Source organism: Polychytrium aggregatum (genome assembly GCF_025602895.1).
Source record: "Polychytrium aggregatum strain JEL109 chromosome Unknown BJ171scaffold_2, whole genome shotgun sequence".
NCBI lineage: Eukaryota > Fungi > Chytridiomycota > Chytridiomycetes > Polychytriales > Polychytrium > Polychytrium aggregatum.
This window is the reverse complement of record NW_026516204.1, coordinates 157,769-178,253: the sequence shown is the minus strand read 5'-3', so window position 1 is coordinate 178,253 and position 20,485 is coordinate 157,769. Positions and strand designations below refer to the sequence as shown.

Sequence of the window (20,485 nt, the reverse complement as noted above, 5' to 3'; positions counted from 1 at the left end):
GAGCTGCTTTGGACTCACTACATCCCATTTCCGCTTGCCGCCCTGGCGCCAAACGTCAGCACCACTCCCGGATCAGCCCGATCCCTCCTTTAGTATCCGCATTTGCCGATCTCGAATCGTCTTGGATCTGCTCCGTTTGCTGAGCAGTGGTGGATCAGCCCTCGCGATAAAGCCGCTTCAATTGTCTGGACCCAGCTACTGCAGCCGGTACGCATGCGCATATTGCTCGGTGCTGGATCGCTTGACCCGCTACTCGAGCGCGGACGCAGAAGCAACTCGGGTGATCCCTCTCCCCCGAATCTTGATCCGCATCTGGTTGGGCTTGCCTGCTGTGCTCATGCCCGGATCTTTGGGTAGCGTTGAGGTGCACCCAAGCTGACTGCAGATCTCCCGTCCCCACTATATGTCAACCAAGTGCTCTCTGGAAGCACCAAAGTCCGCCCCCTGTTCCCTCCAGTGCACTCTACCACTATCTCAAATGGCCACAAAGACCGCTGCCGACTATATCTTGCGCATCAAGGCCGGCGCCTCCGTCGACCCCACGACGATGCTGATTGTCAACCCCAACGACGAGCTGAGCCCTATCCTGATCGATTCGGAGCACTTTGTTGGATACGTCGTCGTCCGCGTCCTCAATTTTGCGGGCGTAACACCGTCCGATGCCGGCCTGATACCAAACCCTGCCAGTAACTACTTCAAGGGCCGGAATCGAAGATATTCGATCATGGTCCAGGGGCGATGGAAAAAGGAATGGAGTGGCGACGACGTGGTCTTCAGCTTGGACGTGGACTCCAAGTGCCGAGTGCCCACGGGCGCCAGCATCGGCATTAAGATTGCCAAGTGGCTGGATCCATCGCTTGGGGCTGATCTGTACTGCGACAAGCCCTGGATCGCCTCACCTCTGATCACAGCCATGAACGCACTCGCCATCTACTTGCCCAGCCACGAGATGCTGGCAAACGGCCGTGCAGCCAACAGCAACGACAAGCTGAGCAAATCCAAGAGCGCCACGTCTGCAGCGCCATCGACAGACTCGATTCCAGCCCTCACTTCGGCGCTCGCCAGCACTTTGGTTTCTCAACCTGGGGCAGCACACAGAAGGTCCCCGTCGGCCGGAAACAAAAAGGACGTGTACTATGCAAGCGAGAGCCGCAAGCCTTCAGAAGACATCGGGCAGTGGTCGTTCCATGACCGCATGGTCCCGGAGGAGACTGCGCTGCTGCTCGACACAAGCACCGCCTCGGGCGCCTTGTCGTCCTATGACAAACGCAAAAAGTACTTTTCGGACGAGAGCAAACGGAAGGGCGTCACCCTCAAGACTGACCGGGTCTACTGCATGGACTTTTACGATGCCTACTTTGACTTCAACACGGTGAGCCTCAAGCTACCGGGCTTCTCGCTCAATGCATTCAAATACTGGGACGGGCAGCCGCTGCGCTTCACGGCCCGCACCCGCGACCGGTCGGTGGTCTTTTTCAGCGTGCTCTTCGAGCTGCTCGAGCGTGCGAGCCTGGGCCTGCCGCCCGACGACGAGTCGCACCTCATGCAGAACGACATGGAAGTGCGCGTCGACAACGTTGACATCCCGCCTTCAATTCTCGAAGCTGATTCCTGATCAATCGACAGCGTATAAGCGCTCCGATTCCCATCGCGTTGCAGTCATCCTGGAGGCGGGTTGGGCATTTCGTGAACAAACAGAGCGCGATTCTATCTTGTGTGTGCGTGTGCGTGCGAATTCATCGATCTTCTGCTCATCTTTCCACATCTTGGGATTCCTATAGAGATATACAGCTCATTAAAGAGATGCTTTGACCACCAGAGTTGTTCCAGAAAATGTCGCACATATTTGAGTGGCTTACAGCGTTCGCCAGGCAGAACAGAATATATTGATGGCGTATACATGGTCGACACTTGCAGGATCGTGAGCACGGACCGTTCAGTGTCGTCTCGTTGCCCTTCCGTTCTGCGGCCGAGTCTTGTTGGACTGCCAGACACTGAACACGATTGATCCAACATTGAGATGTGTGTGGTGTGTGGTGTGTGGTGTGTGGTGTGTGGTGTGTGGTGTGTGGTGTGTGGTGTGTGGTGTGTGGTGTGTGGTGTGTGGTGTGTGGTGTGTGGTGTGTGGTGTGTGGTGTGTAGTGGATGGTGATGAAGATGGTGGTGGATTGCGCTGTCGGCATCCAGTCCTTCCTGCATCGCATGACTTCGCTGGCGGACAATCTGCGGGATTTCAGTCGTCTCGAGTGACTCCACATCCAGAGCGTGCCAGCCCAGAGCGACTATCAAGTTCAGGTGATCTACACTCCAATTCGATCACTCTGTTGCATGAGCAGTCCTGTCGCTGTCCACAAGTACTCGCACCAGACGGAGGAGTCGCATGGAGAATCCAAGATGGTTGTGATATTGACCAAGACAGACAGTCAATTGCCGACAGGGTGACTGGGGCGACATCGGGGTATGTGGACGGGGTGAGAGTGGGACACATCGGCAAGCACTGGATGTCGTGCACTGACTCCGAAGCGATAGATCAGGAATGTGTGTCAGGGAGATGTGAAGCACCGTGCAAGTGGAGGGCCATGGCTGTGCATGGGATGCACCATGAATGGCACTGCCAAACATGCAGTGACCTCCACCACCGAGCTAGTTGTGGGTGTCGGGACGGAAGATGTTGGGCCGCGGGTGCTCCTCGGGTCTCAGCGGCGACGGAGGGTTCGGAGGAGGTGGCAGATACCCGATGTGGGTCAAGTACAACAGCCCTCGCCCGGCGATCCTCCCGGCCTGGGAACCGAGGGCCGGATAGATCGACCGGGTGTTGGTGTTGTCGACCAGGAAGGACATGCTCAGGATCAGATGCATGAGCGTCAGCATCGACGAGCCGTTGGGCAGCGACGGTCGGTAAAGCAGGGCCTTGAATCGCTCGCGGGTCTCGAACATGACGGGCCAGCCATAGGCATTGACGATCTCGAACAGTTTGGTCTCGGTGACGACGCTGCGAGGTGGGCCGAGGGACAGGATGTGTGGGATGGTGGTGTGGGTGAGTGAGTGACTGCCGAGGAATGGCACTCATCCTGCTGCTCTCCCTGTCTGCTTGCCACTCGGCTCGCTCATCTCACCTGCACTCTGGGTCGCTGATGTGGAACACAAACTTGGGCAGGGCCACCTCGGAGGCAGCGATTGCAGCGACCACCTTGGCGACATGGTCGACTGGATTCATGGTGATGGTCACGGGGGTGGCATTGGAGGGAGCGATTCCGATGCGGATGCACCCCTTGATGTACTGCCAGATGTAGTCGTCTGAGTGGCACACTGAGAGAGTGAGAGTGAGAGTGAGAGTGAGAGTGAGCTGAGATGAACTGCTGCACCTCCACCACCACCACCACACCACCACACCACATTGCCATATCACATCCAGCGAGTCACTTCCATAGACACTGTCGCTTGCAATCAGCGATGGTCGGATGATGGTTGCAGGCACTCCCCTCGATCGTGCCTTGTTGATCAGCTGCTCAGAGACCCACTTGGTCTGTGCATACCCGCCAGAGACGTTCCAGTTGGAATACACTCTCTCCTCGAGCGGCGTCCTTGCACCCCGTGCCATGGGAATCGCCCCGACCGCCGAGATGAAGTGCAGCGGCTTCAGGTGGTGGGTCGTGGCCAGCCGCAGGGCCGTCGCCGTGCCCAGGACATTCGGCCCCTTGAGCGCCTCATAGTCGTCGAGCCAGTGCACCTCGGCGCCGCAGTGCACAACCATGTCGGTCTCCTTGCTGATCTTCTTCCATCGCTTGTTGGTCAGTCCCCACTGGTCGAGCGACAGATCGCCGCAGACACCAACGAGTCGCGGCTTGACATTGTTCACGAGGTAGTGCGTCTGCTGCGGGTTGAGGATCAGCTTCCTGGCTGTCTCAAAGATGCGGTCGATGGCAGCCTGGTCGCTCGCGGCTCGGACCAGACAGTAGATCCTGGCAGCAGGGTACTTGGCAGCCAGCTCGTACAGCAGGAACGATCCGAGGAAGCCAGTGGCCCCCGTCAGGACGATGCCGCGAGGCGACTCGGGAAAGACAAGTGGAGGGAGACCCTCGGCCGTCACACTCGCATCGTCGAGCCGGGCGGCCTCCTGGTCGAGGTCGACTGTCGGCGGCATCAGCGGGTGGTTGCCTTGGAGATCAATCACCAGCTGGGCGACATCGAGGGGCGTCAGGCCGTTCGAGAGCAGCATCATCGGCGAGATCTCGACATCGTACTCTTCCTTGATTGCGAGGGCTAGGCGGCCGACACTCAGCGAGTCAAACCCAGCCCCGCTGATGCTGTAGTTGCGGCCGTCGAGAGAGGGAATCCCGAGGAGCTGGCTGCCGAGGCTGGAGATTGCAGCCGCGATGCAAAACAGCGGGGCCTCGCTGGGGGCGAGACGGGGATACACAACGGATCCTTGGTGCAGATCGTTGTTCTCGGCGATCCACTTGATCTTCTTGAGGTCGCGCTTGCCATTCTCGATCATGGGGATCTCGTCGAGCTGGAAGCAGTTGTGGATCGGCACCTTGGAGACGTTGACGAGTGCAAGCAGATCCTGGGTCATCCGGATGATGTCGCTGGGCTCGGTGCGGGTCGTGGGGCGGGCCTGGAGAACATACAGCATCACGATCTTCTTCTCGGAGGTCTGGACAAACGCACAGTCGGCGATGGTGTGGCTCAGGTGCTGGACGACCAGGGCCTCGAGATGGTTCAGGTCGACATAGACGCCGTTGACCTTGATCTTCTGGTCGAATCTGGGTGTGTGAGGTGTGAGGTGTGAGAATGAAGAGTATGGGATGGATTGGTGGAGGACCAGTGGAAGGAGGGCACAGACCACTCGGTGGACACAGGGATATCGCACTCACCTTCCAACGACCGTAAACTCGTTCTCGCTGACCATCTCGACCCAGTCCATGGTGCAGACTCGGGGCGAACCGTCGCTGAGGAAGCCAAAGGAGGCCAGTCTGTCGTTGGGATCGGCGTTGACAAAGTCGGGGTGGTTGCGGACAGGATGGTCAGGATCGACGGCAAAGACCAGTATTCCACTCTTGGAGACATTTTGATCAACGATATTGCCCTCCTCGTCAAACAAGAGGCAGCGCACCCCAGGCTTGGCCAGCTTGTAGACCAACTTCTCTGGGATGGGGATGTTGGCCGGAATATGCACATATGAAAGTGATCCAACAGCTCCAGTCTGATAAATGATTATGTTAAGTGATCGCCCAACTGAGTGATGATACAATGAGACAAGTAAAAACGGTACCTCACTCGATCCATATCCAGATATAAGATGTGCATTTGGAAAGTATATCCTTGTGCGGTGAAGGACACTCATTGGAACAATTTCGGAGCCTAATGCAACACGCTTCGCTTCCATCCATTTGGCGTTCGGGTTCCGGGATTTGGCAGTGTTGAAGACCATCTTCATCAGTGATGGGGCCTGTGGGGAGATGGCTGTCATTAACGATTGCGCAACCTGAGTTTCGGCAAGCCCACTGGCCGTTCTCCTACCATAAATACATAGTTGACTCCATCATTAAGTGATTCTGTAATCCCCTTTGCCTTATGAACGGCATTGATTGTGGGCCCAGGAATCCACAGAGATCCACCCAGATTTAGAGCACCTAGAACTATGCTCAATGTTGCCGCAAACGATGGAGCCTAAGATCCCCGAACGTCAGTATTTCCAATCATGGATATTCAACAATGTAATGTTCTGAGTGCTGTATTCTCACCTGCAAAAGCCCGACGCTACTCTTCAGCATTCTGAGAGCGACTCGACCAGTGGTGGCTCCGGTGTGTGCAAACTTGAAACTGCAACCATCAACATCAAACACAAATGGATTCAGTCAACGAGTGGTGATGTGATCACTTTGGGAATGTGAGAAAGCATCAGGTGCGACACAGGATAGAATCCACAGGATAACTCACGATTTGGGGATGCCTGTATGAGCGACGGGATGCAGGAAGCAGAGTTATGGATTGCACATGCATCGTCAGCACAGCCTCTTGTTTCATGTTACGCCCCAAGCTGTCCACCATCCGACATCATGCTCTGCCGTTCTTCCCGACTATTCCACGTACCAGTTGTTCCCGAGGTACACTGGATTGCCACGATATCATCGAGTGGCTCGCAGAGTTCGAGCGATGGAGCAGGGACCTCGCTGTGTATCGGGAAAGTGCCACCGTCCACCAACGTCACTCCTTCCGTCCTTCCAGGCTTGGTGTAGTGGTGAAGGATGTACTTGACCGAGTGTCTGTTGGGTGCCATGGTGATCGAGAGTGCGTCAGTCCCGGCTTTGTCGATCGTGGGTCAGTCTCCCACTCTGTCGACTCCATCCACAATCGGACTGCCTCCTTGACTCATCGCTGCTGATGCTATACCTCGCACAGATGGCCTTGCGGACAGCCGATGGCCAGTTGAGACCAAAGTTGAGGGTTTTCCTGTCGGTGGATACGTGGGTGAGTCAACTGCGGCTGTTGCCTGTCATCCCTGGAGGGAGACTCACTCACAGCACATTCCACAGCCAATCCTTCTGACCCTGGACTGGTGGCAGCGACATCCACAGCCAGGACCATGCAACAGACAGATCGAATCACAGCATCTGGGCCGATACTCACTTGCCCAGCATCCACACGGCGAGCGAGAAGAACACCCAGTGCGCCTCGCCTTCGCAGAAGGTGCCGACGGCATCGTGGCCGTCGTCGTTCCAGCCAGGAAGCGCCTTGAGAGCCTGGGCGATTGAGTATGCATGTTTCCACACATCGCGGTATGAGTAGCGCACAGACTCGCCGCTCTCGTAGGTGTTGATGCAGAGGGCATCGGGCTCGTCGCGGGCCATCCGGATGAAGGCTTCGACCGGATGGACCCAAGGGTCGAAGGGGTCGGCGGGCAGAGCTGGTTCGGGCTGAACAGGTTCGGGCTCGACTGCGGACACCTCGACCATCTCGGCATCCTCCTCCATCGACTCGATAGGCTGGACCTCGATGCCGAGCATGTCGTCCGAGTCGTGGGTGCTGACGACCATGTCGGAGCCAAGTCGGCAGGGGAGACAACGGCAGCGGGATGCTGTCGGCGAGGAACAGGGACAGGCAGATGGCAAGGAGCCAAGGGGCGAGGGGCAAAGGGGCAAAGGGGCGAAAACTGAAGGCGCCGTTGTTGTGGGGAATGTCGTGTCTGGTTCGAATCGGGTGGCCAACAAGCCGCGCCGATTCCATGGTCTGCCCAGACATGCATGCCAGCGAGCCCAGATGGAAGGCATCCGGCTGTGTCGACGTCGGCTCGTTTGGACGAAGCCGTGAGCAGTCGAAGGCTCGGCAACATCGCATCGCCCGGGTCTATGTGCTGTTCACGCATTTTGCGGTCGGTGGCGCCAAGACCGCCCGCGTTCTTGGGCTTGCTCTCGATCTCGCCGATCCTCCGTTTCGCTCACCCGCGCCCTTCCGCTTTGGCGAAAATGCCCGGCAGAGTCCGCAGTCTCCTCAGAGCCACCTGGCTTCTCTTGTTTTTCTCATGCGTCCTTGGATCGTTGGTCGTGGAGGACGAGCTCCACGAAGGCGAGGCATCCATTCTTGACTCGGTCTTCTCGCTGTCGGTTCACGACCGCAGCCTCGTTGCCGAAGACGTCTCGGCCAACTCCATCCTGTCCCAGCACAAGCATCATGGCCCGGAGAGCCACTTCAAGAAGTTTTCCGAGATGACGCTGGCCTATGTGACTCCGTGGAACAACCATGGTGGGCTATCCTCTGACGCAGTGTCTGTTGGCTGGACCTGTGGTTTGCAGGATGGGTCCAATCTCTGTGCCGGGCTGCAGTGGCTGATGATGCCAACCTGCTTCTCCCAACGGTATCATACACATCGGTGGTCTAGGATACGACGTCGTCAAGATATTCAGAGGCAAGTTCACCCACGTCAGCCCTGTCTGGTACTATCTTAAGCCCAGGTAACGCAGCATACCATGCTCCGCTGCTCGGTGCCGCCGAGACCAAGCGGGTCGCCAGTGAGTGCAAATAGGTCTTGGGTGCTGCTCTACCGTCGCTGAAGCCAGTGGTGCCATCGCAGACCCAACCATCAGTATGTTCTTGAAGGCGGCCACGACTACGACAAGGGCTGGATCGACGAAGTGCGGTTCTTTGATCCAATCGAGAACGCGGGATCAGCAGCCAAGATAGTTCCTCGAGTGCAGTTCAGCGAGTGGACTCGCGATGAGTTTATCCACATCCTGAACGACGCCGATGCAGCGCAGCGGGTCGTGAATCTGATGGTCGAAGAGGCTCTGTAAGTGCTCTGTGAGTTGCCCATCTTGACGGATGGCACCCAGCCATGTTGCTCTGACACTGCAGCCCTGCAAGACTGCTGACACGATTTGGAAATGCCGATCTGGCACGGCGCAGTGACAAGGACTACGATGGACTTGTCCTGGAGATGGGCGGTGTCGCCCGATACTTCAAGGGGATCATCCGTCACCTGGCCGACCGCTTGCACGAATCGTCAAAGTCCTTAATCTTGGTCATCCCCCCGTATTTCCCGGATGACGCCCATGTTGGCTTCAGCAACGACGATTACAGCGATCTCGTCGATGCCGTGGATGGCTTCTCGCTGATGACCTACGACTACGGCAATCGCATGGGACCTGGCCCGAACTCGCCCATCGAATGGGTCCAGGCAAACATCCGATATCTATGTCCCGATGGTGACGACCGACACAAGCTGCTCGTTGGATTGAACATGTACGGCTCGGACTACACCTCGTCTGAAGGCGAGGCCGTGATCGGTAAGGAGCATATGCCGCTGCCTCATTATCCCGCCGAGGGGCCCAGAGAGTATACTTTCCCCCAGCAATCGGGAACTCAGCCGTTGCTTCGGATGGTTTGGATTTCCAGCATCCCAGTATCTCGAGCTTCTCGAGAAGCACAATCCATCCATTGTCTGGAGCGAGGATGACGCCGAGCATTACTTCAACTACCACGACCAAAAGGGCACGCACATGGTCTGGTACCCAACTTTGAAGGTAGGAGAGCAATGCGGCCCGCTGCCCGAGCGCATATGGCGACTATTCGTCCATGGTCGAAGCAAAGCGGTCTTACCAACGGCATCCTTCTCCGCTGCCGGGGATACCGGGCATGCCACTCAATCTCATTCCCGCCAGTCCATCCACGATCGCATTGCCCTTGCTGAGGAGTATGGCACCGGCCTGTCGTTCTGGGAAGTTGGTCAGGGCCTGGACTACTTTGTAAGCGTCTCGTCGCAGCTCGCATTGCGGGTTTGGCAGGTGTGGCGGAAATGGTGTGGTGGACAGGCTCTGATTCCATTTCCACCACAGTACGACTTGCTCTGATCGTCGCAGTACGGACTCTGCGCCAGCGACCCCGCCACTCATTGCGGTATCGGCGAGAGCAGGATCACAATCAGACCGGCACTTTCTACTTTCACGCATGGGCCACATGGATTGCTTGATAGATAGGGGGCTGTATTGGGCAGTGCGCCGCGGCGCTGAGGCGGCAACAAACAGGACAGCCGCTTCGCTTTTTCAATGCGAGATGGACGTATCGGTTGGATATGCAGAGGGAACACGCGCGGCGCAACTGTTCTATGCGAATGGAGATAGAAAGAGAGGGATACAAATGCAAGGGCAGCCTCGCGGGCTGCAAACAGGCGCTACGAAGAAGGAGAGCAGGATGGAAGGGGCCAGACTCGCAGCCGCATGTCGTGATAGAAATAATACTGGTTCGGAGGCGATCTCAGTGGTCCCCCGCTTTGGGATCTTGAACTAGTTCCAGCTCGAGCCGCCGGATCCGCCATAGCCACCACTGCTGCCGCCGTAACCACCGCCGTTGCCGCCGTAGCCACCACCGTAGCCGCCGCCGCCGCCGCCATAGCGAGAGTTGCCGCCACGATAGCCGCCGTTACCGCCACCATATCGGTTGCCACCGCCATAGCGCGAGGAGCCAGAACGGCCACCACCGCCATAGGCACCAAGCTGCTGGAGCTCGGGAGGGATGTTGTGGGCCTGGTTGGCCTCGGTCATGATCTGGATCAGCTTGCGGGCGTGGGAGTTGTCGCCACGGGCAAAGAAAGTATGGGCGTGGCCCTCAGACTTGTTGCCACGAGCCGTGCGGCCGATGCGATGGATAAAGTCCTCGATGTTCTTGGGAAAGTCGTAGTTGATGACGTGCATGACGTCGTCGACATCGAGACCGCGGGCGGCAACGTCGGTGGCGATCAGGATCGGAAGGCTGCCCTGCTTGAAGTCGGCAAGGGCGCGGTCGCGCTCCTGCTGGGTCTTGTCGCCGTGGATGGCGGTCACGCCCCAGCCGGCCTGGCGCATGCTGCGATGCAGAACGTCGCAGTTGCGCTTGGTGTTGGTGAAGATGATGATGCGCGGCATGTACCGCTGGTGCTCAGGCTCGGGCAGGGCCTTCCACACGTCGTCGAGGACCTGGCCGAGCTTGTTGGTCTTTTCATCCTCGGAGGTCATGTAGACGAGCTGGTTGATCTTCTTGTTGGCGGTGAGGTCGATGGAGCCGATCTTGACCTGGATGTAGTCGCCGTGGAAGAATTCCTCGGCCAGGCGGCGCACCTCCTTGGGCCAGGTGGCGCTGAACATCAGCATCTGGCGATCGGGGCGAATCTGGCCGCTGATTTCTCGGAGGGAGGGGCCGAAACCCATGTCCAGCATACGGTCGGCTTCGTCCAGGACCAGGAAGGTGGTGCGCTTCAGGTTGGTGCGGCCGAGCTGCATCAGATCAATGAGACGGCCGGGGGTGGCAATGACAATGTGGCAGCCGCGGCTGAGATCGCGGACCTGCTCGCGCTTGGGGACACCGCCGTAGACGGTGGTGTGGCGGAAGCCCATAAGGCGGCCGTAGACGGCCGTCACCTCCGAGATTTGGACAGCGAGCTCACGAGTGGGGGCCAGAACGAGGACAAGCGGGCCGTCACCGGGTTGCAGCGGCGGCTGGTCGGCAATGTGGACCAGGGCCGGCAGCAGGAACGAGAGGGTCTTGCCGGAGCCGGTCTGGGCGATGGCAATGACGTTGTTGCCGGAGAGGGCCATGGGCCAGGACTGCGACTGGATGGGAGTGGGAGCGGCAAAGCCGGAGCTCAGCAGTTGCTGGGTGATGGGCGAGGGGAAGCCGGCGTGTTCAAACTTCAGGACAGGACTGGAGGAGACCAAAGTGTAAGTTAGCACATGGGCGCAGTGCAGGAATACCACGCCGGCCTTGGGCATCGACACAACAACAATAACAGTACCAACAGCGACAACAGCGACGGCAACACTTACTCAGGGATGTTACGACCCTCGAGTTGCATGGCGTGCTTGCGGCGGAACTCGTCGACCTCTTGAGGAGCAAGCTCATGGACGGACTTGTAGAAATCACGGCGGAAGGTCGGGAGGGTTTCGATGTTCCAAACGGGGTTGGGGTTGTATGTGGACTGGGACCAGCGATCACCGCTGCCACCAAACGAGCCACCGCGGCCGCCATAGGAGCCGCCATAGGAACCGCCGTTGGAGCCGCCGTTGGAGCCGCCGCCGTATGAGCCGCCGCTGCCGTAGGAATTGTTGTTGTTGTCGTAGCCGCCGCGGCCCGAGTTGAATCGCTTGGAGCTGCTGTCGGCGTAGTCATCGCCGCGGGAGTCCCAGCTTCGCTTTTGGCCGCCGTAGGACATTCTTGATGGGTAATTTGCAGGGGGTGGAAGGATTTACTTGGCAACGAGGACCGAACGATGATCGTTGGACCGATGTGGGTGCGGAGTCAGCAGGGACAGGGGTGCGTGTGGGTGTGCACTGACTTGACCGTGAGGGGCGGGCGAGCGAGGAAGAGTGGGTTCGGAAGACGCTTTTTTATTCTTTCTGGGTATGGTATAAGAGTACAACACTCGCAAATTGCTTTGCCTTACGTTTGCAACGGAGCAACCAATGCACCGCTTGAGAAGTAGAGACTCTTTCTTCAGTCGATGACTCTGCTTTGGCCACGAGAGAATTGTTTCTTTAGACTGAGATTGTCCAAGAGAAACTATCGCAAGAGGCAGCAACAGATGCCAGTCAGGACAGAAAAAATGAAGAGACTACAAGCGCAGCGCGACTATTGGGTTGCTTCTCTGACTGTGCGAAGGTTGCTTTTTCGGCGACGAAAAAGAACCAGCAGACAAGATCAGGCAAAGTAAAAAGCACCAGACCAGGCTCGGGTTGGGTACCGGACAGCAATTGCAAATCACCGAGACGACGGCGATTCAGAGAGTAGTTGTAACTGCAAACGCAATTATAACCCAAGAAGAGCGACTCCGGTACTCGTTGGGGAGAGAGACGGAGACTGCCAGCGGATCAGATGCCTGTCGGGTTCTCGAGGATCGAGCGACGGGATAGGCAAGAGAGAGAGTGATATGCTCCAAAGCACCAGAACGGCTTTCCGGCAGCGATACGGGTGTGCGAGCAAAGCAGGCAGGCAGGCAAGTGTCTCCGGTCTCGACGAGAGAGAGAGGAATCGATGGGGGGGGCGGAGGAGCAGCGGAGCGGGTCGCCTTATATGGGGGGCGAGGGCGAGGGGAGACAACAACAAAAAAAAAAAGGATTGTGATGCTGCGCCTCTGCGGTCGCACATGTGCTGCGCATGGTCTATTTCCGTGTGTGGCTTGACGGCCACGTGTGCTGTGGCGCGGCTTGCTTGTCCACGTGCGGGTCGAGTGCGGGTCGAGTGCGGGCACGCTGGATCGAATCGCTGACCGATCGCCTCTGCCACTTCACCGATATTCGCAAATCAACCGCATCGACTTCATCAACCCCATCAACGACAGACAATCTGCGACGCCGCCGGGACGACAGAGACATAGCTCGCCATCTCACTCTACACACACACACGCACGCACGCACCCCAAACACACCAGACCTTCCGCATGGAGACTGACGAGATCCACGACTACTATGCCATCTTGGGCATCGATCCCTCGACCGACTCCAAGGCCATCGCCAAGGCGTATCGGCGGCTGGCCCTCACCTGCCACCCCGATAAGGTCTCGCCCGACGACACCGATGCCGCCGCACGGTTCCTGCTGCTCTCCAAAGCATACGATACCCTCACGGACCCGCAGAAGCGCCGGACCTATGATGAACAACACAAGGCTCGGCTCGCCAAGCTGGAGAAGCTCAAGATGATGGACGAGACCCGGCGCAAGACCCGCCAGGATCTCTTTGACCGCGAGAAGCAGGCGCGCCAGCATCGAAACGAGGCGCAGATGGAGCAGCTCCGACAGCGAGAGCAGGTGCGTTCAGTCTTTACCCTGTTGCCAACAAGATCTGATCGGCAGATCCATGTGCCAAACCACCACCACCTATATCGTATGCCCGAGCGAAGGCGTCTCCGAGCACGATCCTTACTGACTGGGCATTTCCGATGCGACTTTCGTCTGCCACCGGTCTCCAGATCGAGCGACTGAGGGAAGAGGGAGAGCGACAGCGCAAGCAACATGAACAAGAGCAGCAGCTCCTGTTCAAACAAATGCAGGAGGCAATCTTGGTCAAGGAGCTGCAGACAAACATTCAATCTGCCGTCGGTGAGTTTATTTGCGGGCTTGTCAGATAGCCGGCGGGGACCGACGAGAATTTGCCAGGAAAGGAGGAGGGGAGGGAAGAACGAACGACCTGATGGGAAGTGGAGCGCCTCTCGGTGCCCAAGGAAAGATCGCCAAGCATACCGTTCCTGACCGCCGGTGCCGATGCTGCCATCTTGGCGCTGATGCTGTCATTTCGTAGACTCGGCCGAGGAATTCGACTCGTCCATCCGCGTAAAATGGGACAAGAAAAAGTACCTGCTGGTTCAGGCCGACATTGAGGAGCTCTTTGAAAAGTACGGCGACATCCAGGCACTCATCTTCAAAGAGGGCAATTCGATCGTTGCCTTTCAGTCGATCGAATATGCGGTGAGCGTCGCACTGATATGCAGGTCGTCCTTCCACCCTCGCCAATCCCTGTCCCCTGATGCCTCGCCGGGATCGCGAGTCCTGTCGATCGACACTGTCGGCATCGTCGTCCATTCGCCGAACCAAGCCTAGCCAAGCCTAACCAAGCCTATCCCATCCTGCCGTGCACTTGTGGTTGCGGCAAAGCAGATGATGGCCATGGACGACTACGGCAGCGAACAGACTATCTTGGGGAACTTCAAGCTGCAGTGGTTCGACGGGTCTGAGACCCCGGCCTCGGTGCGTCGGCTGCAGGCCGCATACAAGCACTACCAAACTCGGCATGCCCTGCTCTCTGATCCTGCCAAGGCTGCTGCTGCTGCACAGCACAGCACCTCGGCGTCAGCAACTGTATCGCCAGATAACAGGCCGACGGCCCGGCCCGAGCCCTTGGCTGTGGATCCATCCAAGAGCCGGACCCGGTTCGCCAACATGTCGTTGGAGGAGGCAGAGAGCGTGGTCTTTGGTCGGATCAAGCGGCAACGGGCCATCCATACGTGACTGCTATATTGACGGAACGTCTGGATCGTATGGAGGTGTGGATATGGGCTCCATTTATTACCCGACGGCTGCCTTTGTTTCGTTATGATATGGAATCCTCATATCCACCTCCAACAACGATCATCCACCCTGTGGTGACTCGGCGAGGCCTCCCATTGATGAACACCGCCGGCTCTCTCTCATCTTTGGTATCCGGGCAGCCATTTACTCTTGCCATATACATAGTCATATTTAATCACGGCTGAGGCTCGAGACGGTGTTCAAAGTGGCTCGGGTGGGAAAGAGACGACAAGAGACATCAACAAAAGGACGAAGAGGCCGGAGGTTGAGGTCGAGAGCGATCGAACGAAAAGTAAATTGTGAGAGAAATCGACAATGAGAAATCGACAACGAGAAAGAGAGAGCAAAGGGGACTCAAAAACAGACCAGGACGGGACAGTGACCGTAGACAGAGCAGAGTCATGTTCAGAAGGACCGTGAGCGAAACAGCGAATGGCAAACCAGAAGAACGGGACAAAATCACATAAAGAGTGAAAGACTCGAGCACATATAAAAGATCTCTTTCAGCGCTGTTGTGGCTGCTGTTCCACTCCTATCGAGGATAGAAGCGCTGCGATAGCTGAGCAAAAGAAGATGAAAGAGGAATGAAACAAAGGTCGATAGATAGAAAGAGGAGCAAGCAAAAGCTGAACTTGTAGACCGGAAAGTGGTGAAAAGCGAGTGACTACCTCCTCGGCTGGAGGTGCCAGCATACTGTCCCAGGATAGGTGCTTGGACTTCTGCGCACACTCTACAAGCGGCACTTGCGCTCCGGGTTCATGGGCGATCCCCGTTTGCAGCGGAAGGCCTGGGCAAAGTCGTCCGAGTTGGAAACGGCGCCGATGACCTTGAATCGAGCAGGGACGTTATAGCTCTGCAGAACGGAAGCCAAATCCACCCAAGACAGTCGCAGCAAGGAGTTAGCATGAGCGATTCAGCGGGGTCAGGGTCGCGACCAGTGCGGCTACGTTCTTCATAGCACAGCTCGAACACCAACGACTCAGAAGCGGTCGACCCTCAGGAAGGACCAACACTCAAGAGCACTCAAGAGTACTCAAGGGAGACCAGCACCCAATTGGACCAGTGACTTGCTCGGTCGGAAGGCAGCAGCATAGGGGTGCGCTTGACGCACACCGAGACCGACGGCTCGACCTGGCATGAAGCACCAACGGCATGAAGCAGCAACGGGATGAAGCACCAACAGCATTTCCAAGCAAATTACTGTACCTCAACGAGCTCCGGGAGACTGTTTTCGCAGTATTCCTGAGCAAACGACACGAAGAAGAGCTGCTCCTCGGTAAACGGGGCCAAACCAGGGAGGAGTGGGTTGCGCTCGGGCTCATCCGGGTTCCAGGAGCGAGTGAGCTTCCAAGCATCAAAGGCAAGGGCCACGCCCGTGTTGCGTTGCAAGTTGCGCTCGACGTGCGTATGGCCATCGACATGTGTGGTGGTGCCAGAGGGCAGAGTGTAGTTGTAGCCATCGAATTGATCAATCAGGCACTGAGTCTTGGATTTAAACGCGACAGCCGTGTTGTTGCTCCACCAGTCGCCAAAGGTGCCGTTGGGGTGGATATCTCGACCACGTCCATAGAACGCTTGAGAGACGTGGCCGCTGATGATGGATCCAAGGCGTCCGTATCGCAGGTACTCTGGTTGGTCCTGATGTATAGTGGTGGGGATAAGGGCTGTACATTCGTTTCCACGAGATGACACAGCGGCACAAACCAAGCCAGGATGGGAATGGAGCACAGCCGGGTGTAAGTACGGGTGACAGAGCAGCATACTGAGATTAGAACGACGAGCGGCGGTCATCCATCGTATGATTCCCCGGACAAAGCATCTTCTTGAACGTTTAACATCAGACTACTGCGATCCGCTGTCTTTAGTCATGCATTCCGATGGTGCTCACCCGAAGAAACTTGGACCCGGTTGCCCCGCGCATCCTAGCGAAGCGAAGAATTCAAAATATGGGATCAACCAACTGGCCATGCGCAATCGGGTGGACAGCGTCTGTTTCGTCCTCGGGCCATCGATCCAGCAACCACAACAAACCCCTTACATAATCGCTGTTGTACCAAAAATTGATGAAGGTTTGGTAGTGGTAATCGGTGTTGTCGGTATGGTTGCGCTTGGAGAGCTTGTGATCGACTTCCAGTCTCTGTAGGTTGGCAAGGTTATCGAAGTAGCTACGGGAATTGATGACGCCGTAGCCCTCATAGTACTCAAGCAGCTCAGTCACGTTGGAGTATGCCTCTGAAGAGCCCACAGTGGTGTTGATGCCGTTGACCTGCATACCGTTGCATGAGATCAAAGCCAGCGAGGTTAACACATGCTAAAGTCGCTCGGGTAGGGGCAGACCCCCATTCGCAGCATCAAAGGAACGATCAAACAATCACCAAGCGGCGTGCACAGAGACCCTCGCACAAACTTGCCTTCTCGATCGCGACTGTGCGGGTGGCCTCATCGACCCAGCTGTATTCTCCCAGCTGGCTGACAAAGGCGCTGTTGACGTTCTTAGCGAGCTCCCGCGTTTCCTCTTGGGCGATCGCTTGGAACATCAAAGGAACCGTAATGTTAGGTCAGACGCCGTTGCACGCCGACACAGTTGTCGATAATAACGCGATAGCATTCTCCTTCCCAAGACAGTGAGGGCAGATCCGACGACCCACCGGTGAGAACTTGCTCGTCAAAGAGCTTCGAAATAATGCGGTCAAGGAAATGGTATGTAGTATCGACGCAAAAGTTTGATCTAAATGTCAAGTGCCGCATCACAACCGTCAGTTGTCCAATAGTCAAGCGATAGAAAGCTGTCATTGCCGTCGGTGTTGTTGGGGTTGTTTGTTCATGCCACTGACTGTGGGCCGCATCCCTCTGCGAGCCGTCCACTTGCAGAAGCAAACGTGTTGACTCAGGCGACAGCAACATGCAGCTGAAGACTGAATCGGAGATGGTGCAGCTCGAAAAGGCACAGACCTGTGGGGCTTGGTGAGCGGGACTCTGCTCAGCTTGTTGTCCAGCGGCTCGAAAATGTCGTCGATCTCATCGATGCCCAGATGGCGGTACTGGTTAATCAATTGCCTGAGGAAGAGGGAACGCCAATCATGGAACCGATATATGGTAGAGATGGTTAGGGGTGGTTAGGGGTGGTTAGAGCAAGGTACGCCAGAAATCCCGAGTCAGCCACTTCTCTCGCGGGCATCCAACGATGCAACTGCCCAAAGAGATGTCGAAACATACCAGAAGTAGTATTTTTCGGCAGTGTCGGCGTCCAGAGTCTCCAAGAGCTTAGAAAAGCCAGTGAGGTATTCAATAGGAGGGGCAAAAATGGAGGTGTCCAAGGACACCGACGAGGACACGAGTCGCTCAAAGTAGCTCAACCAAGGGAACGCGGGGGCAACGATGGTCAGGTTCCGCACGGAGAAGTCGGGCATTGGCCAACTCGACGACCTGGTAGTCCTGATTGGTGCGCAAAGTCAAGCGGCGTTAGCACATACGCAAGCATGCAGGATGGCCATGCGAAGCCAGACACGCATGAACACCGAGGAGTGGCCACGGCCAACGCGGAAAAGTGAATGGGCAAGCCAAGGCAGCAGCAATGAGCCAGGGTTCCGAAACATGTCAAAAAGAGGCACGGCATGGGTGCTTACTTTGCACGGCCCAGATCCAAAAGGGTCTTCTCGAGCTCGACGATCTTGGCGGCCACGTTGAGCCAGGTCTTGCCCTTGTGCGGCGGCGAAATGTCTGACAAGACGAGCTCCAGGACCTTGGCAAGGGCTTGGGTGTAAAGCTCCACGAGGCTGCTGTCGCTGTCCGGACTGAGCCAGGACCAAATGTCATGGCCACTGGGGCTAATGAGAATGCTCAAGGTGCCAGCATGCTGGCGACTGGGCCGGGACTGAACCGAGAAGAAAGCAGACGATCCAGCCTGGGCGGCATCGGCAAGAGCGTCGGCATAGCGAGCGATATTGAGTCGGTAGGCGCCCGAGGGGAACGAAGGCGTGGATATGGGGAAGGAGGCGCTGCTGATGCGACGGAGGTGGTCGACGAGAGGCTGGATGCCGAGTTCCTTGATGGCGGTCATGTTTGTGCAGCTGTGATAGAAATCGGCGACGAGGGTGTTGAGCTGCTGCTGGGTCGACTCGAGAGGGCTCAGAGTCTCGGGCCGGTGGGAAGGCAGGGCCTCGATGGCGGTCTTGATGATGCGGTAGTTCTGGCGAACGGCCTGGTCGATGACCGAGTCTTGGGGTCGGTGCTTGGAGACAGGATGCTGCTTCTGCCATGTGCCGCACGAAAACTGGTAAAAGTCGTCACAGGGGTCGACGGAGGTGTCGATGGAGTTAAGGATGTCGGCGGCAGCCAGGACACACTCGGGCGTCAGACAGACGGACGGCTCGGGAGAGGCGGTGGGCACTGGGACGGGCGGAACCGAGGAGGTCGGCAGCGGGGCCGAGGTCGTTGTGAAGATGGGCGAGGAGCTTGTGGCGGTCGGGACTGGCGTGGGGCTCTCGATGGGAGGAACAGGGAGGACATGCAGGGCGAAGCGGGACCAGGTAACAAGGAGGAACAGCACCAGGATGATCGCAGCAAAAATGGATCGCAGGAAGGTCTGCTGCTCGGGCGTCAGACTGGCGAACCACGCCTTCCAGGAGTCGTGGTGGCTGCCGATCCCGCGGGCCGAGGCGCTGGAGGCCTCCTGCAGCTGGCCGAGGGCACGGGCGGTGTGCTCGCGGGCAGCCGAGACGGCAGGAGCGACGGCGGTGCGGGCGCTGTCGAGGGCAGGCGAGAGGGCCGAGCGCACCGAGTCGACGACGGGGGCGGCTCTGTCCCGGATGGATGCCAGGACGGGGGCGGCCGAGTCCTTGGCCGAGGCAAGCGCCGGGGCGACCCGGTCGGAGACGGCTGTATAAGCGCTCTTGGCCTGGTCGGCCAGGCCCGAGAGCCAGTCGGGCAGGGGGCGGGCGGATTCGCCGTCGGCGGGGGGCAGCAGCGCCGAGGTCTCGGTGGGAGCGGCGGCCTCGAGATCATCGCGGGCGTCGAGCTGGTCGTCGGGCTGGTCGTCGGGCTGGTCCTCGTAGGACTGGGCGCTCTCATCGCCGTCGTCGTAAAGGTTTTCGTCGAGGTCCTGCTCGTAGCCGAGCGAATTGTCGGCGTTGTTGGCCATGGCAAGCGGTGCGGTGTGGTGGGATTGGTGTGATAGAATGGGATATGTTTATAAGATACGAATGATGGCGATTCGTGTGATGGGATGAGAGCCGGGCCTCAGTCGTCAAAGCCCGGGGGGAACGGCGGAGGAAGAGGACGACAGAGGACCAAGCGGTGGGGGGAGAGAGAGACCACCGAGAAATACGCCAAGCCGAGCGGGCAGGGGGTCGCACATGGGGAGCGCATGCATTGCTGCGGCGGAGGCGTGTTGGGAATGGGTCGTGGGGGGTGATGCGCTGATGCGATGTTGTTAGCAGAGTTGATGTTGTTAGCAGAGTTGATGTTGTTAGCAGAGTTGATGTTGTTAGAAGAGTTGATGTTGTTAGCAGAGTTGATGTTGTTAGCAGAGAACATAATGCTCTGGTGTGGCTGATATAACACAGTGCAACGAGACAGCCACCCTTTGGCGACCAATGCGCATCCATCCATCGTTCGCAGCGGCCATCCCAATCTACCACGCCCTTGGCCTAACGACCTTCCAAGCGATCAGCTGTTCCCCATGGCCTATCAGACTCTGGTTCTCGGGCGACGCGAACGACTGTGAACTTCGAAAGGGGGAAGTATTCCGATTCAGTCTCGGAGCGAATTCGACTGCACACAGGCACAGCTCTGGCTGCACTCCAACAGCGGCAGTGTCCGCATCCGTGTCGTCGGCGAATTGCCACGGGCTCGTTCCATGTCATGAACTTATCCCATGTCATGAACGTATCCCATGTCATGAACGTATCCCATGTCATGAACGTATCCCATGTCATGAACTTATGCCATGTCATG

The 20,485-nt window shown here is 57.5% G+C and overlaps 6 protein-coding genes across 6 annotated transcripts; 3 read left to right on the top strand and 3 right to left on the bottom strand.

Moving 5' to 3' along the window:
* Nucleotides 1-149: 149 nt before the first annotated feature.
* On the top strand, nt 150-1,818 carry BJ171DRAFT_111306 (uncharacterized protein). Its single transcript, XM_053105451.1, has 2 exons — nt 150-207; nt 416-1,818. The coding sequence occupies exon 2, from the start codon at nt 479-481 to the stop codon at nt 1,613-1,615; it is 1,137 nt and encodes a 378-aa protein (XP_052971293.1). The 5' UTR covers nt 150-207; nt 416-478; the 3' UTR covers nt 1,616-1,818.
* A 603-nt stretch (nt 1,819-2,421) lies between these two features.
* BJ171DRAFT_111259 (male sterility protein-domain-containing protein) lies at nt 2,422-7,131 on the bottom strand. Its single transcript, XM_053105450.1, has 9 exons — nt 6,634-7,131; nt 6,397-6,456; nt 6,097-6,269; nt 5,944-5,956; nt 5,748-5,826; nt 5,524-5,673; nt 4,878-5,452; nt 3,117-4,766; nt 2,422-2,992 (listed from the first exon to the last, which is right to left on the bottom strand). Exons 1-9 carry the CDS (start codon nt 7,038-7,040, stop codon nt 2,644-2,646), a joined length of 3,456 nt encoding a protein of 1,151 aa, XP_052971292.1. The 5' UTR covers nt 7,041-7,131; the 3' UTR covers nt 2,422-2,643.
* Nucleotides 7,132-7,469: 338 nt separating this feature from the next.
* BJ171DRAFT_576789 (chitinase domain-containing protein 1) lies at nt 7,470-9,350 on the top strand (the record flags this gene model as incomplete). The annotated part of the gene is made up of 7 exons (XM_053113776.1): nt 7,470-7,746; nt 7,883-7,955; nt 8,075-8,290; nt 8,407-8,786; nt 8,896-9,023; nt 9,162-9,245; nt 9,336-9,350. 7 exons carry the CDS (start codon nt 7,470-7,472, stop codon nt 9,348-9,350), a joined length of 1,173 nt encoding a protein of 390 aa, XP_052971291.1.
* A 270-nt stretch (nt 9,351-9,620) lies between these two features.
* Nucleotides 9,621-11,883, bottom strand: BJ171DRAFT_111196 (P-loop containing nucleoside triphosphate hydrolase protein). The gene is made up of 2 exons (XM_053105449.1): nt 11,298-11,883; nt 9,621-11,175 (listed from the first exon to the last, which is right to left on the bottom strand). The coding sequence occupies exons 1-2, from the start codon at nt 11,681-11,683 to the stop codon at nt 9,783-9,785; spliced, it is 1,779 nt and encodes a 592-aa protein (XP_052971290.1). The 5' UTR covers nt 11,684-11,883; the 3' UTR covers nt 9,621-9,782.
* Nucleotides 11,884-12,784: 901 nt separating this feature from the next.
* BJ171DRAFT_454185 (DnaJ domain-containing protein) lies at nt 12,785-14,672 on the top strand. The gene is made up of 4 exons (XM_053108242.1): nt 12,785-13,273; nt 13,435-13,564; nt 13,764-13,930; nt 14,120-14,672. Exons 1-4 carry the CDS (start codon nt 12,908-12,910, stop codon nt 14,468-14,470), a joined length of 1,014 nt encoding a protein of 337 aa, XP_052971289.1. The 5' UTR covers nt 12,785-12,907; the 3' UTR covers nt 14,471-14,672.
* A 424-nt stretch (nt 14,673-15,096) lies between these two features.
* BJ171DRAFT_111154 (uncharacterized protein) lies at nt 15,097-19,805 on the bottom strand. Its single transcript, XM_053105448.1, has 9 exons — nt 18,157-19,805; nt 17,747-17,965; nt 17,483-17,587; nt 17,179-17,258; nt 16,942-17,057; nt 16,569-16,796; nt 16,419-16,452; nt 15,737-16,194; nt 15,097-15,383 (listed from the first exon to the last, which is right to left on the bottom strand). The coding sequence occupies exons 1-9, from the start codon at nt 19,668-19,670 to the stop codon at nt 15,261-15,263; spliced, it is 2,877 nt and encodes a 958-aa protein (XP_052971288.1). The 5' UTR covers nt 19,671-19,805; the 3' UTR covers nt 15,097-15,260.
* Nucleotides 19,806-20,485: the final 680 nt, after the last annotated feature.